Genomic DNA, 14,168 nt, shown 5'->3' with positions numbered 1-14,168 from the left:
GAGTAAAGTCTTAATTGCAGTAAGATGTTTACATGACATGAGCAGAACTCTTTACTCCATGCAATTTTCATTATTCTGATTATTCGCTAATAAGTATGGTTATACCACACTCAGATAGGCATACAGTATGCATGTTACCGGCCATTGTTTTAATTACTCACATCAAATTCAAAATAAATTTTTATGGATGTACTAGACATTATACGGCAATGCCGGTGTTTTGCCTACGCTGACGTCGCATTCTTCGAGCCTTCTGAATGAAGATACAGAGCAAGCAAGTTGTGTTGACAGAGTTTTGCGATTTGGAGAAGAGAAAACTTCAGAATATTGTCACGGAGTTCATTCATGAAGTTGTACACATCCGTGTACGTCCGAGCACATGTGCACATTGGTCGGAGCGGTAATGCGGTTATGGCGAGGTAAAGTTGAATCGCAATATTGCCAAAATCCCATTATAATCACATTATGAGGATGCATGTAAATGCACTCATTGACTTTAAATGTAATCCTACCTGATCTGGCTTGCTTTGGACTTCTGTGATTTGATGTATGCCATTATTGCACTAGCTAGAATGGGTCCAGGGGCCTCATTTGTAGAACCATCCTACATTCGTTCTAAGATCATTTTCAAATGTGTGTACGTGTGAAAAAAAAAGTGTGCATATGCCTCTCTTCCAGATGTGAAATCTATAAATCGTTAATGATCTTGACATTGTGTGCAGCTGAATGGTTTCAAACACCTCCCAATTAATGTCATTAGCATATAAAAGAGCACCAGTCAATGTCCAAATCCTTTTCTTGAGAATGGTGAGCGGCAATAATTTATTATATTTCCAAATAGTCAAGTCACCTTTATTTATATAGCACTCTTTACAATGCAGATTGTGTCAAAGCAGCTTTACAGTGATAGAGGGAACATAATTTTGGCTGTAGAGCAGCTCTAGAAGAAAATGGTGTCATTGTCCAGCTTAAGTAAGTTCAGTATTGATTCATTCCATTGTAAAAATACCTGCAGTACTCCCGACTTTCTGCTCCAAGGAAAAGTGAGTATGCCTGCTTAGAACCAAATAAGGTGCTTAGCATTTTTCTTCATCGAAAGTCAATTTTTATAAATCTGAATGTTGTCTGGATATTAGTGTACGCACACTCTAATATCAAATCTGTGTGTACACATGTTTTATAAATGAGGCCCCAGATATCTGCTGCCAGCTATTTCTAAACGCCATAAAGAAATTAAATGCAGGCTAATAACCTACGAAAACAAACATTGCTGAGTTATTTTGAAATGTCAGAACACAGACCAAAATGCTCAATTTCTAATCTTTAAAGGGGCTTCCTTCTTTCAAGCTCTTAGCTCCAAAGATCTTGTTTAGGTTCGGTGTTACTCCTGCAGTTACAGATGGCATCATTAGTCCTGACATGGTGTGTGTCCTCTGCATCGCTGCGTCAGCTGCCCAGAATATCATCGGTCTGTTAAGATAGATTCACACTCGCTGACTAATTATGAGCCAATCTGCTTGACAAATATTTACTGAGTATCCAAACCTGTATCATGTGTCCCCCATCTCCCATCTCTGTCTTTCATCTGCCAGAGCAGAGACCATGCTTAGGTGGGCAGCATGATACATGAATGACAATGAGGATGATGGGAATAATAATCACCCATCCCTCACTCACTCCTCTCTCTCTGTATCATTTGGATTTTTCCTAGTGAATGTTGCAGAAGATGAAATACTGTCATCCACAGACTTCATCTGTCGCCTGGGGCTCTGTCATCCTCCGAGAGATTCATTCTTAATCTGTATTTCTGAGAGACATATACATTTAATACAAATTAATCATTTATTACATTTAAGTAAATCTATTATTACGTACTTATACTACCTCTCTATACATACTATCACAAAATTAATACAGTCCTCTACAGCAGATGGTCCACAGTCACATGCATTCTTGTGCTCATACATATGAATATATTGAAATGCAAGTGTGCACACACAAACTCAAATGCATCTTGGGCTTTCTGACACTCAGAGCCAAAGCAAGAGAATATATTAAAGAGGTGCTAATGTCTGCTTCACACTGAAAACATCAAAACATAAACTAATGCCACATGCATTTGTCACGGTCTTGGACTCTTATTTTGATATTTTGTTCTGTTTCCTTTAGTTCATGTTTTCCTGCTCTATTTAGTTTAAGTTTCCTTGGTTTCTGATCATGTCCCTGTTAGTTTCTATGCTTATATATACTAACTACACCGACATGTTACAGTATTAATGACAAAGGCTAAAACTTCCTGCTCCTCTTCTATTTTTCTCTTAGGTTCATGTATTCGACCTCTCAATCAACAAATATGAGGCTCTCTGCCAACAAAAAGTGGTGTCCAAGAAGACCAGGCTCTTGCACATCGAATTCAACCCTGTCCATCCCATCATCATCGTGGGCGATGACCGCGGCCATGTCGTTAGCCTCAAGCTCTCGCCCAACCTCCGCAAGAAGCCTAAAGTAAGAGATTCACTAATACTATGTATAGGCCTCCAATGAAATCACATGCTTAATCGATCAGTGCTGTTTCAATCACTGCTGTGCTGCATACTTCATGTGCTGAATTGCTGTATCTGCATCTGTGTGACTGCTTCAGACATGAATGTACAGCACACGCACAACCCACTGCAGTTCAACCCAGTTACTGAACGCCTCAGTCTAGCTAAGTGACATTGGGCGAGAATGTGCCGGGAACACATTAATGTAGCATATTGAATGTAAATTTAAATATAATTTGTTTGTTTGCCATTAAAACATAGTAATTCAAGATCAATCAGTTAGTCTGTACTGTGGGAAAAGAACGAATTGATGCAGAGAAAAAAAACAACTATATGACTAAAAGTCTTCGAAGCTTTGCAGTGATTCCAGGGTGAACAAAGTCAAATAATGTAAATAATTCAGGTTTCTATTCTAATCATTTCTGAAATGTAGCAATTGTAGATAAATCTCCTCACATCTTAAAGGTTATTGTGTTGTTGATAACAATTGCCCCTGTTTACAATTATTCAGTTAATCAACTAGCCCCACCACTAAATTCACGCCATTGGTTGAATCAGATTTTTTGAATTTACACTCCCAATTGTCTCTGCACAATTCAGCAACCAAAAAATTATACATTTCACCTTAAATGTTTAATGTACATTACTGTTCAAAAAAAGTTTGGGGATCACAAGCCTGTGTGTACTAGTCAAAACTTGACCCCTTGCTATATCACCTAATTATACTGATGAGATTTCCTACTTCCTGTATTTGCTATATTCTGTCTGTAATTCATGCAGCCCCTTTTTCTGCTTTATTTTTCCTTTCACCATCAGTTCATCTGTATGTTATTTTAATTGGTAAGTGGTCTATAATGGATCAGGTTCTTTTTGTTAATCTTGTTAATGACACCTGTGTGTGAAAGTACTCACATACTATCATCTTTTGTGTTCTTCATAATTTCCTTTTTGCATCTAAAGAAACCAACCCACTGACTGATCATGTGTTGAGCCCTTAGCATATTCAGTAAGATAGTAAATTACAATGGCAGCTCGTAATTAAAATCTTTCGGCCTCACAGACAAACTGCTGTCTATTACAGCTTGACTTGTGAAATGTTTAATTTGTTGTTTAGAGATCTTAATCGATGCCAGCACTTACTGTGGATGTGTTGTTTATGATAGTCATTATATTTGATTGACTGAAATGGTTCATTCTAACGATGCACAGTGTCACAGGTTGAGTTGCTGTGTCCAGTAATGCTTTTGATTAGTAAGAAGCTGTATTGCTGCCATGGCTGTACTTACCTGCTGGAGAACTGCTGGAGTGCAATGTGTTTTAATATGACTGATGAGAGTCAGCAATGCATTCACTGTCTCCTCGAGTCATTAATCACCAGCCTTCCACAACCTAATGTCATTATTACCTCTGAAAGTGCACAATTACTCCCCTGATGCAGTGGCTGATTTTAGATGGCTGAGCAAATGAATTTAAAACTGATATAAATTTCTGTTTTACCTCATCAAGAGGCTGATTTGCATCTGATATAAAGTGTGTATTTCTGCACAAAACTAAATTGCAAAAAAAAAAAAAGATTGTTTTCAAACTCACATTTTCAATTATTCAGGCAAACTAGTCATGACACACTTCCTTAATACAAATCAAATACTTCAAAATAGTATCAGAAAATAAAGGAAACAAAAACAACTTCTATAATACAGACCTTTATGAAGGACTGTGATGATATTGATTATTTGGATAAAGTGCTTGACCTTTGCAGGTTTCCAGTTGTGCTAATGTGAGTATTGGTCAATGCTCACCGAAGCCAGACATGTATACCTGTCTACATGTTAAAGCAATGGTCATGGGACCCATGGGGTGGCGTCTGAAACGGTGACTGTAAATCAGCATGTTCCAAACTCAATAGAATCAGTCTGCTGTTTTCCAGGTCAGGACACACACATATCTCACCTCCCATGAGCATTCAAAATGCTTTCTTCCACCACGTCTTTCTGTGACTGTGACTTATCAATCACAATATCCATATTAATCCTGTAGTCAGATCTCTATTTACAGACTGTTTTAGATTCACTGCATGTATAGTTGGGTCAGTATTCTTTCCTGAGACCTCAGTTTGCTGTCTCAGCTGCTGATTTATTTTCTAATCTATGTCATTTCATTCAGCCTCAACAGTCAGACACTTCTCAGAAAACTCTGCAGGGTCACTGAATAAACTTTAATTGCACAACATTGACCACAATTACAATAAACATTAGAAGTCCTCTTGGCAAGAGAGACACTTAATAGCAGTAAAATCTTCCTCTTCACTTACATAAGAGCTCTCTACTGATTCACAATAATGTGCTTCAGATGCCAGTCATAGAAAATGAGACTTAGTTCTGCAACTTCAGAAGTCATTTATATTCTGTATCAGAATTAATGAAGTTATGTTTATATATATTTATAGTTTCATAACTTAGGACATTAAAGAGATCTTTCTACTGACTATGAAAAACACCAGAAGAAAGATGATTAGGGTCCCAGATCACCTTTGTGAACATGCCATAGTTCTGCTGCAGGAGACATGAGGACTGCAGATGTGACCAGAGCAATAAACTGCAATGTCTGTAATGTAAGACGCCTAAGACAGTGCTATACAGGGAGACAGGAAGGAGACAGCTGATCGTCCTCGCAGTGCCAAACCATGTGTAAACCTATGTCTCCCCAAATGCGTTTGAGAACTTGCAAGTGTCTTGGTGGATGAGAAGGCAAATCTGTTGCAGTCTTATGCACTGTTCGTTTGGGGTGTACACTCCACAGACCCCAGACATTAAAATGTGATTTTGTAACATAATAATGTAATTTTTTTTAAAACAAATATAATATCACTAACTTTATTGTTTTTAACTTTACATTTGTGCCATTTTGGGTGATGTATGGTATTTTTTAAAATGTATATCAATAACAAAAAAATTAAATAGGTTTTTATAAAGTAACTTTTATGTAAAATTCACTTTAAAAAAGATCCACATTTCTAACTTTCATTCATGTTTTTACTTCATTGTGAATTTATGAATTGTAACTATGCATTTATGACACTTTTTTTGTCAAATTATGTAACAAAGCAATTTTTTATAGTCTCCTATTGATTTCTAATGCTGATTTTTGGGGGTGGATGTGTTTGTGGGGGGTGTGGAGCAGTGTGTGTGTGTGTGTGTGTGTGTTCAGGGTCATTATTTCATTTCTGTTTTTCAAATGTCTTTTTTCAAATTTGTTCAGTGTCTCAGTTGTTGAATCTTTTTATCTTAATTTAGATATTTACACAAGTTAAGACATTTTCTGGGGGAAAAAAAGCAGTTGAAAGTGAGAGATTTTTTTTTGCTTAGTTTATACATATTTGTGCACAACAAGGTTGAACATTTTCCAAGCTAATGAGGTCAACAAAGATAGTCTGAAGTTTTTTTTTTTTGTTGTTTTCTGGCTGTTATGCAGTATATATTTATAAACTACAATACTGGAAATAACAACTTGTTCTCTTGAGCAAAAAACATCCTGTCTTTCCCTAAATGCTTAAGTCCCTTCGACTGACATTTTTCAATCTCTCAAATTTATTTCCCTGACAGTGCTCCCTGGTTACCATTTGATGGATTCTATGAATAGCTGTAACCTTGAGCTACTTAATAGAGCTCAATGAAGATCCCTCCACTACAGCTCTGTGGATATCTGAATATTAGCATTCTGCTGAGCAAATTTAGCAGATGTTCTTAGAGTGATTACCAGACTCATGATTGCTGAAATTTTGGAGAGTGTTTAATTAGTGTGAGTGAATTTCTCTGTTGAGAAGCTGGTCTGGTCCGGTTTAGTTCATTATGGTGTTGGTATGGTCAGCATACATAATGATTATTCTCCCCCGAGGAAACAATGTGTCACTGTAACCATCTCAGACAAATGTCATGCGAGATTAGAGGGAGTCTCTGATGCCAGCATTTGCGATTTTTTTTCCGCCACAGCAAACAGAGGAAATAACGCCTTGCTAACACCTCTCTCATTACCTCCACCAGTCGAGATGGAAATGTTTAAATGGGAGCTTCACACTGAGAAGTGTTTGTGATTGTTACTGGCACCCCTGGGTCAGTCCTCTCACTACCGGCAGCTGACTCATCTCGTTCTTTTCATTTCTGTCTTTGGCTCTGCAGGAGAAGAAGGGTCAGGAGTTGCCAAAGGGACCGGAGGTGGAAATAGCAAAGATGGAGCAACTATTGAGCTCGCTGAGATAACCTGGCAAGAGTCATTAGAACTGAGGCAAAGTAAGACCTGGACGACTGCAAACATATATATATATATATATATATATATATTCCTCTGGTCCTGTATTTAAACTATTGTCTAGAAATGTGAGGGTACCCAAAGATAGTCTTAGAGTATGCCTATAAGGTAGGTCATAACTTAACAAGATGTTAAAAAAGACCAAGATTTTGTATGGGTATTTCAATGTATTTATTAAACATCTATGATCTTAATCTACCATTTAATTTACTGTCATATTCTCAGGCATTGGCGTGCACTCCCCTGGAACATAACCCCCTCCCCACACACACACTCCCCAGAACGCGATTTGCTAGCATGATTAATTTACCAATATGTTAGTTGTTTAACAATCCCTCAAACTTGTTTCATGGGCAAACAACCACAATAAAACATGCATTTCATTTTAAAATTCCTCTTTCAGACACAAAACAGCACAATTCAGCTCTTATTAAAATTTATTCTTGCACTTGAGCTTTTATTTGTTTGCCTATGCTAATTAGCACAGCGCAATTGCTAGCTGATTAGCTGCAGGTGTGGGGTTTCACTGAATCCATCAGGCACTACTGAATGACTCTTGAGAGGGCATTGAGAGTCTCTTTACCTTTATATAAAACACTCAAGCAGAGTGGTACAGTGTAAGAGAGCTCAGGTACAGTCCCAGCAGCCCACGCTCAGCCAACTCACTCCTCGTCCTAGAGTGTTTTTACATGCTGCCCCAATTACGTAGGCCATCTATGAAATCATGTTTTAGACTACTAATTCATGACAATCCATGTTGCCTAATTCGCAACTGATTGTTGCAGACAGTACAAAATGTAAAAAGCATTCTGTTTCCAATTTTTTCCCTCATGCCGTCAGCAAGTACCTCTGTTCGTTCCTCTGATGTGCGTTCTCTAGAGTCAACACCGGGATGCTCTCCTGGCTGGAGGGAACCTTGCATGCTTTGCAGAGGATCAATATCAGAACCAGTATGAGCAGAGCTACCAGGATGTTACACACTATGGCCACCACTGCAGCGGTGGACAGTCCCGTAGCAGAGATGGAGTCTTCACGGTCACATAGCTGCATCGCTGACACAGAGACAGCCTTTCTCAGATCAGCTGTCAGCCCCAGAAGACACTGCTTTGATCTATGACCTGTGAAGCTCAGCGCCTCAAAGCCCTACTTGTTGATGTTATCGCCATTCTGCTGTCATTATTATTTGTCACCCAGGGGTCCTCCGATCGTCTGATCCTGTGTGAACAAGTGCATTCTACTTTTCACATCTCTTATGTTCACAGATCAAGGACAGACTGTTTCAGTGTTGGAAAAAGAAACTAGTCTGATGATGGATTAAGAGTGAAGCCTGAAGGTGGTTTTCAGTCCGAAGAGCTCTTTCGTTAAACAGCTGTACAACATTGCTGTTCTTCACTCGTGGAATTCTTGTTTTTTTGCTATTTTCATTGGCTCAACTTTGTTCTGAGAAGTAGGTGATAATGAAAAGCAGAGTGGTTTTCTTTTGGATGAGATCTTGAATGTCATCACCATCATTCATCTTAGGCATTCTTTCCTATCTGAAAGAGAGAACAAGGACATTTAAACGGGTATCACAATACTGTTTCATTAAATTTGCCAGATGAAACTGCATTGTGCACCACAAACTGTCTTCAGCTTTTTGATTTTGTTCCAGTTTTCTATTAAAGGTAACATTATTCACAGAAGGAGGCAGTAGCGCGATAAAAGAACTGCCTTAAAATCTTATTCCTTTCCTGGTGTGCTCAATGAAGCCTTCACAAGCCTCTGCCTGGTTACTGTCTGTCTCTGAAACTCTCGTCTGAATGCACAATGGATTTGGCATTGCTTTTAGACACACGCAGGTTTGTTTTTGTGAATTGTGGGGACATTCCATAGGCATAATGGTTTTTATACTGTACAAACCGTATTTTCTATCACCCTACACCAACCCTACACATCACAGGAAACTGCACATTTTTACTTTCTCACAAAAACTCATTCTGTATGATTTATAAGCCTTTTGAAAAATGGGGACATGTGGTAATGTCCTCATAGGTCACCCTCTCCATGTAATACCTATGTCATACCCATGTCATTATACAAATTTGTGTCCCGATATGTCACAAAAACACGCACGCGCGCACACACACACACACACACACATAATGAAGACTTCATTCTTATGCTCTACCTGAAAGTCAATCCTGGTAAAATAACATAACATTAGAGGATGTGTTGAGACTGTAAATGATTTCTTTTCTGTTTTGCTCATAGATTGTAGTGGGAAGTCCTAGCAGGCCCACTCCTCCACAGTTCAGCCGTGTAGAGAGGGGCACAGAACTGTGCACTATGCAGTAAGTGTCTCTGAAGAGGGGCTCCTCCTCCACAACCACATTTACACACATACAGTTACATGAATAATTCATTCCCTTCACTTTAAAAACACTGGAAATGAAGTATTATATCAGAATAGCATGACGGTCAAAGTAATAAAAATTCTACCATCATTTACTCACCCTCATGTCATTTTAAACACTGTTTTTTCTTTCATGGAAAAGAAAAGATTATGTTTTGGTAGGGTATCGGGTGTGGTTTAGCACTGGTCTGCAATAAATATTTCTTGCATTTTTAGTCTGGTCTGCCTGTTGTCTAACAGTGCTCGTCAATGTCAAACTGATTGAGATGGACAACAGGCCTTACTAAAGTGGCTGCTTTAGTTTTAACAGTGAAAGAGTGCGTAGTAAGATTTAAGTAGCTAAACATTTATTATTTGTCAACTGTTTTATGATAGAAATGTTAAACTCATGTGAAACAACAGTAATATCCAGTAATACAAACTACTAAACTTTTTTAAAATCAAATTTCGCCATATTGAATTGAAAAAATGCTCTCATTTACATGATTCATGTAATTCATAACTGATGGGAAAAGAAACGTTTTGCGTTTTTGACATATTAGACATACGAATGTGTATATATCGAGCTATGGTCATTGAAGGGCTTTTCTGAGGTAAATGTAGTGTTACATGGCATATTGTTTAGTCTGTTGTATGGACGCTTTTCCATGGTTGAAACACTGATTGAGTGATTCATTCATGTTTATTTTGTGCTATAACTAGTAAAATGGCACACCTTAATGTGGAGTGACAGATCGCTGTAGCGCCTCAGTTCAAGCAAAGCGGGACTGTGTGTGAACCACACATAGTTTGATAGAAAAATTAACTCTAAAGAGAAATATGCACTATATTATACACTTTTTGTATTATGCCTTAACCTGTTTCTAGGTATTACTGTAAGTTTAAATAAAAACATCATGAAAACAAGTTTTTATGACAGCCACTATTTAAATGTTTATATTTAAGATAAATTAATTAATTAATTGGAGTAGAAACGTAATTAACCCTTCGCAGGGAGTTTGATTGACAGGCGATCCAACCAATCATAACGGCGAATCCGCCATTATGTCCAACAAAGCAGTCAGGGAAGTTAGTAGATTAACGTCGGTGGACTTGAACCTGAAAAATAGTGTGTACTGACATCTTTCCGCGGTTGAAACAACATTCCTTCTGATGTTCTTTCATGTTTATTTGATGCTATAAATTAATTAGTAGGAAGAGATGATCGGTTCACGAGCCGCTTGAACTACGGCACTACAGCGATCTGTCACGACACATTAAAAAGCCACAAAATGGTATTTATTGTTTAAATTTCTTTAAAAATTACAATATTTGAAATTTGAGAGTTTGTTTCATATCAAAAGTAACCTTCTCTGCCTTGTCTGCCGACGCGTTGTCAGTGTCCTCTTTGCTCCGCGATGTACCTTTTTCACTGCGTGAGAACATGATGTGTGGCGTGAGAGCAGCATGGCATGTCGGACATAGCAACAGTAACTAAAGGGGGTGGGTCTTTGCGAACGGTCAATTATCAAGAAACAATTAACTTAAAAAGAGAAAAAAAAACTGCCTTTGATGCAATTTAAATAATTGTAAACAAATCATTTGTTAGTTTTTACATCATTAGTAAAGAGAGACTTTTTTCATTGAGAAAACTGATGTACTGTACATGATATATATATATATATATATATATATATATATATATATCAAAATGAATCAAAACAAGATCGGAATTGAATCAAATCGCAAGCTTGTGAATCAACATTGAGTCAAGTCGAATCTTGAAATTTGTGTCAATACCCAGACATATTTAATGGTGTTATTAAATATTAGTGTGTATAAAATATTAGTGTTTTTAAAGATTAAGTGAGCTTTAAATGAAAACAAAGGTATTCTAAATGTAAAATAGGGGAAATTAGCATAAACAAATAAATATCCAATATAAACCAACATCTATAAATGAAAAAATCTGTAATATAGTCTCACAATCACTATGGTACCAATATATTCTGCATCCCTGTTTTTTTGGATCCCCTGGTCACTGTATGCTGTTGTTGTATGGGGAATAAGCATAGTAAGCCTTCAAAATATCCTTGTGTTTGACAGAAGAAAATCATACAAATATGGAATGACATGAGGGTCAGTTTTGTCTGAACCATCCCTTTAAATGCACACAAAATAACAGACACACAAACCAACACTGACACAGGTCATGCTTCCCTTCATGCCCAAGCGAACCCATCTCAGATGGAAGTGTGTCTACAAGGGGACAATAAAAAGATTAGAGCAGTCTTCCACAAGGCCCATTTGCAACTAAACTGGGTCAACATTCTGTCCAATGACACAAGGAGAATAACAGCGTTGTCCCAGGGCATTTGCCAATATCTGCCGTTTTTGACAACAAAATCACAAAAGTTTCCAACAACATGTGTATCAACAACAGAGCTTTACCTTCCCTTTAATCATCAGAGATTCATTTTGAGAGGCCCGCGAATCACCTGTCCTCCATCTCAGCAAAGCTGTAAAGGGAGGGTTGTGTGTGTTTATAATGCTAGGAGGAGGCTTTGCTGCCTCACTGTAGGGAAATAATGGTGGGATGCCAGAAGTCTCATTTTCAGACGAGGAGAAAGGAAAGAGAAGGAGGAGTCATGCTAAAAACCTGTCAGGGGCGAGTGTAACATACAGTGTGTAATTACACAGGCCACATAAAGAGGCTGTTACAAATGTGCTTGTCAACCATACACAATGATTTTTACCCGAAACCCACCCTTGACAAGACCCGCATACACTGCCAGCCAGCATATTAAAACCGAGATGCTTCGAGAGAATAGCAGTATTATTCTGGGTGTCATTTGAGCGGAAGTGTGTATGTGTGTGTGTGCTGCCAGTGTGTTATCCTGAACTCATTTCTTTCTAGAAGTGGTGGGTGGCTTCCACAATAACTGTGCAAACCTCCCGAGGGTCTCCTGGCTGAGGTGATCTCATTTATTACCTAAAATTGCCTCAAGCCACTAAAAGGGCACTTAACCTTTATTCCTAACCTCCTTTTACACTCTTATCATATACGTTTTTTGTTGAAATCAAACAAATTAAGTGGGGTGCTACTTTACAATGCAAAACATACTTATGCAAAAGGAGCAGCACTGTGTGGGATGCTGGGAAGTGAAATAGATAAAGCATGGCTGTCCTTACACATGTATTTTTTCATTAATCTGATTATTCACACAGCAGTTATGGGGTCAATTAAATTATCCCTCAAGGTGCAAATCCAGGGTTCTAGACAAAAAATGTTCCATATAAATATCACTTTATTTAATGGGAACATTTCTACCTTTTACAAATAGATTTATAAAACGGTTAGTTCCTGTCCTTGATTCTGATTGGTCAATAGCTGTGTTTTATTCACGATAAAACACGGCTATGACCGCTTCACCCAACAGCTCTGTGTATCACTACACAACACCCTTAGCAACCACTCTTAGCAACGTAAACTGTATGTTCTCAACTGATATTGTTCATTGAAGCTTACTGTATTATGTAGAAGAGTATTGTGAGAAAGAGATCGATTGAACGAGTTTATTACCTGCATTGAGATTTAGCATTTTCCTTCAGGTCAGTCCTATGTTCATAATAAAAAATCTGTTTAAATATCCAATGTATTATCTTGTTCTTTTAATGGTTAAGGGGTTTTCCCATGACTGACAGCGCTAGTCAAAGCATTTGTCAGTTGCGTCTTGTTCCGTGTTCACAACAGTTCAGTCTTTTTTAAATATAAAAGTCTTCGCTACTGACTGACACATTCATAAAGACAGTCTTTGCCTCCATCTAATGGCGTGAAAATGTAACTTCGGTTCCTGTTCACGGTCAGGGACTATTTTTTCCAGCGGAAGGAAGGCTTTTTGAAAAAGTTAACAACGCCCTTCAGTCGTGACTTATTCACGATACAGCACAGCCTCAAGTACCTTATTGCTTACATATAGACAGACAGACAGATGAATAAATGGTGTTTGATTATGGTTCTAAGATATTGCCCTCTTTAAAGTCCTTACAATCATGCTAATATAATTACATATGCTAATCAATGTTTATTGGTATATATAAGAATAAAAAATATATATCTATATCACAGTAATGGTTCCTAGTTTATTTTTGTCATCACTGAAAAATGACTTGCAGTTCAGTTGTGAATTCAGTGTCAGCTCTGAACGATTCACTGATTTAATTATTCACAGCACTAATGCTGAGTTCCATACAACTCGGAATTGAGATCTTTCCCACCACCTACTTGGAAATTATGTCTGGGACACCGCTTGAAGTCGGACATCCGACCTGTAACCTTGGGGCAGATTGATCAACCTGAACTCGGTGAGACTCGTCTTTTTGACGTCACTTCCAATATGGCGGCAAGTCCTGCATCCACCGAGCATAGCATGGAGCTACCTTGTGTCAAATGTCAAAGCAAACTTTAACAATAGACATTACATTTTTATAATGATACTCTAATTTATGTTTTTTGTCAGCGGTTTTCAAAGTGAACACAAGCATTATGTTAAGTCTCTGTTTTTGCCATAACATGACAAAAACATGAAATGGTCTTGTCATGGCGACATCACAGAAGTAGGACATTTCAACTCAGATATTCCAACTTCCGACCTCGTCTTGAATGTGGCATAACACTCAAGTGAATTTGAGAATGTGAATATTTTTGACTCATTGGCTTTAGAGTCATTTGCTTGTGAATTGGACATCACAGCTTACATTGTGTTCATTGGTGCTTGTAGGTAACTGGCGCGCATGATATGATATCTGACAAAACTGCTTATGGATGCATGCAAAGTTTTCCACTCTTTCGCTAATAGTGACTACATTTGGAACTAGGGGTTGAACGACTTCATTTTTCATTTATTTCGACGTTGACTATTCAATGATGTCATAAATGAACAAATAAG

At 37.8% G+C, this 14,168-nt stretch overlaps 1 protein-coding gene across 6 annotated transcripts in view; it reads left to right on the top strand.

Moving 5' to 3' along the window:
* Positions 1 to 13,347, top strand: part of LOC127503282 (dynein axonemal intermediate chain 1-like) — a 30,405-nt gene extending 17,058 nt beyond the window's left edge. For 4 of the 6 annotated variants that reach the window (XM_051876879.1, XM_051876878.1, XM_051876877.1 and 1 more), the window contains 2 exons: positions 2,323 to 2,505; positions 6,719 to 7,239. In XM_051876879.1, the coding sequence (XP_051732839.1) occupies positions 2,323 to 2,505; positions 6,719 to 6,799 (264 nt within the window). In that variant the 3' untranslated portion in view covers positions 6,800 to 7,239. Of the gene's footprint in view, positions 1 to 2,322; positions 2,506 to 6,718; positions 7,240 to 7,727; positions 7,877 to 9,098 lie in introns of those variants that run through there. The other 2 variants (XM_051876874.1, XM_051876876.1) reach the window with 2 other exon arrangements.
* Positions 13,348 to 14,168: the final 821 nt, after the last annotated feature.

This window comes from Ctenopharyngodon idella, chromosome 21 (genome assembly GCF_019924925.1).
Source record: "Ctenopharyngodon idella isolate HZGC_01 chromosome 21, HZGC01, whole genome shotgun sequence".
In the NCBI taxonomy this organism is placed as follows: Eukaryota; Metazoa; Chordata; class Actinopteri; order Cypriniformes; family Xenocyprididae; genus Ctenopharyngodon; species Ctenopharyngodon idella.
This window is presented reverse-complemented; position numbering and strand designations above follow the sequence as displayed.